Genomic DNA, 3,752 nt, shown 5'->3' on the forward strand with positions numbered 1-3,752 from the left:
CAAGGCAACGATTAGTTCTGTGAAACAAAGCAAACCAATGTTAAACTGTGTCTACACCGGACACGAGTGGCTCGCGCGACAAAATACTATAGAACTCATTATAATCAGTTATACTGTCTACACCATAGATATATATATATATATATATATATATATATACACATCTATGGTCTACTCTACACTGGATGCGGCGCGGCACGACACGACAAATCCCCGACAGAAAGCTGCTGCTGCGTTCTATTTGTGACGTATTGACACAAATTTCAGATGATTTTCAACGGTCGCTTTGTCGCGTTCAGTGTACTAGACAGACTTTAACTGTTGCGGCGCAGACACGGTGTTACTCACCTATCGAGAAGAAACAAAGCAACCTCTGCGTCAGATCGCAGCCCTTCCGCTCCTTGAGTACTCTTCAGCACTGGTAAGCTGATCCGATATTTACACGGGTCCTACTTATTGCCTTAAGCCTTCTTTTGTTCCGCAGACGTTTTCCTCTTTTGTTTTTTTATCTGCCATCTCTATCTTTCTGTCACTCGGCTTGGCTAATGTCCATCCTGTGCACTGAACGCTCTCTCCTCCACGTCATGAGTAGACACGCCCCTTACTGCTGATTGGCTAAGTTTGTTTTTCTAGTTGGCCGAATCAGTTTTCTAAAGCATTTTTGAAAAATCGCTTACCCCACCTTTAAGCTCGAGTCCAGTTGTCAGCCAATACAGAGATGCGTGCCAGTGTTATTTAGAAATGCAGTGCTGCTATGAAATATTTTGCTGCATTGAATCTTGTTACTGCTGCTTGCTATTGCTCATATGTGAGGGTTGAGATTTATACAGACTCTTAAGCTTAAATATTTTGCTCTTCGAAGCACAAAGTATCCTTTATATTTGTGCTAAAATATTCCCCCTTACACTGAAGGGTTTACTGGATTCATATCTAGAAACCAGAACAACGTCTTGTTATTCTTGCCGTAGTGTTATTTTAGTATTATTTATATGTTACTAGAGTATTTACTATTATTTTAGCAGTTTTTTTTGTAATTTCAGTTTTCATTTGCTGCTTGCTATTGCTTATATATGAGGGTTGAGATTTATACAAACTCCTAAGCTTAAATATTTTGCTCGTCGGAGCACAAAGCATTCTTTATGTTTGTGCTACAGACATGAAAAATACCTCAAATCATGGTACTTTTACTTTTCTAAGTGATTGGTCTTTAGATTTTCAACTGGAGGACAATAAAATTGCCCCCAAAAATCAATGCCCCTTACATTGAAGGGTTTACTGGATTCATATCTAGAAACCAGAACAACGTCTTGTTATTGTAGTAGTGTTGTTTTAGTATTATTTATATGTTACTAGAGGATTTACTGTTATTTTGAATTGGCTGTTGTTTTTGTAATTTCAGTTTTCATTTTTAGTTTAGATTTTAGTAACTTTTAGTGTGCTTTTGTGATGTTTTTTGTATTTATGTTTCTATTAAGCTTCAATTTATTTTGTTTCAGTTTTACATCTATTTAAACTTATTTTATTTTAGTAAGTTACCAAGGCAACATTTCAAATTTTCATTCATTTTTTTTAAAAAAGGTTTTCAGTCTAAAATGTATATTCTATTTCAGCTTTATTTTAACTGGCAAAAACTATTTTTAATAGTTTTAATTTTACTTACAACACAGCAACCACGTACCAACCACTCAGAACACCTTACGTAGTAAGGAATTCTTTTCCAAAGTACTAAATAAATGTTTTTTTGTTGTTGTATGTTTTACAAGAAAATGTGGTAACACTTTACTTGAAGCCTTTATTTAGAATGCAATATAAACATATTTTAATGCATAGTTTAATAGTAACGCCTTATAAAGCACGTTATAATGCATTATATGCTCATGAACTGATACCACATTTATAATACTTTATAATACTATTCATCTATTCATTCATTGTTACAACTTTAGAAAGTATATTTGACATGACAACCACCAATTTCAGCTGTATGGAATTTTTTAAATATTAAGTCTGTTACAATTATTTTTGAAAAGATATATTGCATTATAATGTATATTATTGATGTTATTTATAATGCATTATACATAAAGGCTTTAAGTAACGTGTTACTGAAAATTTAGTTTTTCTAGTTCAAAATTATGTTTAATTCTATGTTACTTGCTGTTTCTGTGTAATTGTTCATTAAATTTATTAGCAATTTCTGAGTACAGATTGTTTCTATACCCATTTTTTTTTTCGGTGTAGCACCACAGCAGCATATTTTACACAATTTACACTCTCTTCAGAAAACAAACATCTAGATATGTGATAAAATTCCTACAAACATGTTAAACTCTATATCTGAGCTGTCTACACATTTGATGTTTTTAAAGAGATATAGTCTTATTTAGTAAGAGTCTATCTAACTATTGTACAATAGAACTCTCTCTTTGGCATGTGTTATTCACTTCTACTCTTCTTTTACAGAAATCTGGCCTCTAATTTACTGGTGCACATCAGTTGGAGGGTGTTCCAATCGGTCCCTCTGTTGAGTCTGTGAGTAACACACTGCACTCAGATTTACAGATTTATTCTGCTCTGCTGGTGATTGGGGACTGAAAATGTGAACAATTTACCTCTGTCTGAAAAGTTTAAATCATACATCTGAGGTCTTACATACATATTATTTTTCTGAAAGCATGACATAAGCATAAGAAATGTCACCTGCTTCTCTTTTGCACAGAATCTTAAGGGACAATCCGCTCACCTGCTCATGTGACATTTACTGGCTTCAGCAGTGGCACAGAAAAAGACAAAGTGACACTGATTCTCAACAAACCTGCGTCCACAATGGCAACAGCATTCAGCTGGATTCATTTGAAATGGATAACTGCAGTAAGTGCTCCTATCTGGAATCAAACCTATTTTTAAATGTGAAAAAGTGTGTCATTTTACTTACTTCTGTCCCAGTTAAATATGAAGAGACAATAAGCAAGCCATTCATCGATTGATTTCCCCAAAACTTGGGACAGAGACATTCGTTCGACTGACCAATGACAGTGTTTAGGAAACTTGGTTGAAATAATCATTATTTATGGTTATTGAAACATATTGGATACTTTCACTATTGTGCAATAATTTGGGGCGGTAAGATTTTATGTTTCTAAAAGAAGTCTTTTAAGGCTGCATTTATTTGATCAAAAATGCAGTAAAAACAGTGAAATGTTATTGCAATTCCAAATAACTGTTTTCTATTTGAATATATTTTAAAATGTAATTTATTCCTGCGATGCAAAGCTGAATTTTCAGCATCATTACTCGTCTTCAGTGTTACATGATCCTTCAGAAATTATTCGAATATGCTGATTTGCTGCTCAAGAAATATTTATTAATATTATCAATGTTGAAAACAGTTGTGCCACTTCATATTTTTGTGGAAACTGTAATTCGTTTTTCAGTACTCTTTGATGAATAGAAAGTTGAAAAGAACAGCATTTAGTTAGGTTGTAAAATCTAACATTGAAATCTGTCTTTACTGTCACTTTTGAACAATTGAATGCATCCTTGCTCAATAGAAGTACTAATTTCCTTTTGAATAGGAGTGTATTCATTAGATTATTCTATGTACTCACACACTTCATGTTGTGATATTTCCTGATCTTCTTCCCCGTCATTTTCCAATGTCCTTATAAATATACAGTTCAGTCATTAAACTCTAGATGGCGCATTCTGACGGGGTGTTAACGTAACTGATGATATTCAGAGTGATAAGACTT

General features: G+C 33.6%; 1 protein-coding gene across 1 annotated transcript in view; it reads left to right on the top strand.

Annotated features, from left to right (window-relative positions):
* The window catches only part of LOC107688245 (high affinity nerve growth factor receptor-like), a 40,694-nt gene that overhangs the window by 6,677 nt on the left and 30,265 nt on the right, over nt 1-3,752 (top strand). Inside the window, exons 4-5 of the mRNA XM_016485867.1 lie at nt 2,464-2,532; nt 2,720-2,871. Coding sequence (XP_016341353.1) covers nt 2,464-2,532; nt 2,720-2,871 — 221 coding nt within the window. The remainder of the gene's footprint in view (nt 1-2,463; nt 2,533-2,719; nt 2,872-3,752) is intronic.

This window comes from Sinocyclocheilus anshuiensis, unplaced genomic scaffold (assembly GCF_001515605.1).
Source record: "Sinocyclocheilus anshuiensis isolate Anshui unplaced genomic scaffold, SAMN03320099.WGS_v1.1 scaffold1162, whole genome shotgun sequence".
Taxonomy (NCBI): Eukaryota; Metazoa; Chordata; class Actinopteri; order Cypriniformes; family Cyprinidae; genus Sinocyclocheilus; species Sinocyclocheilus anshuiensis.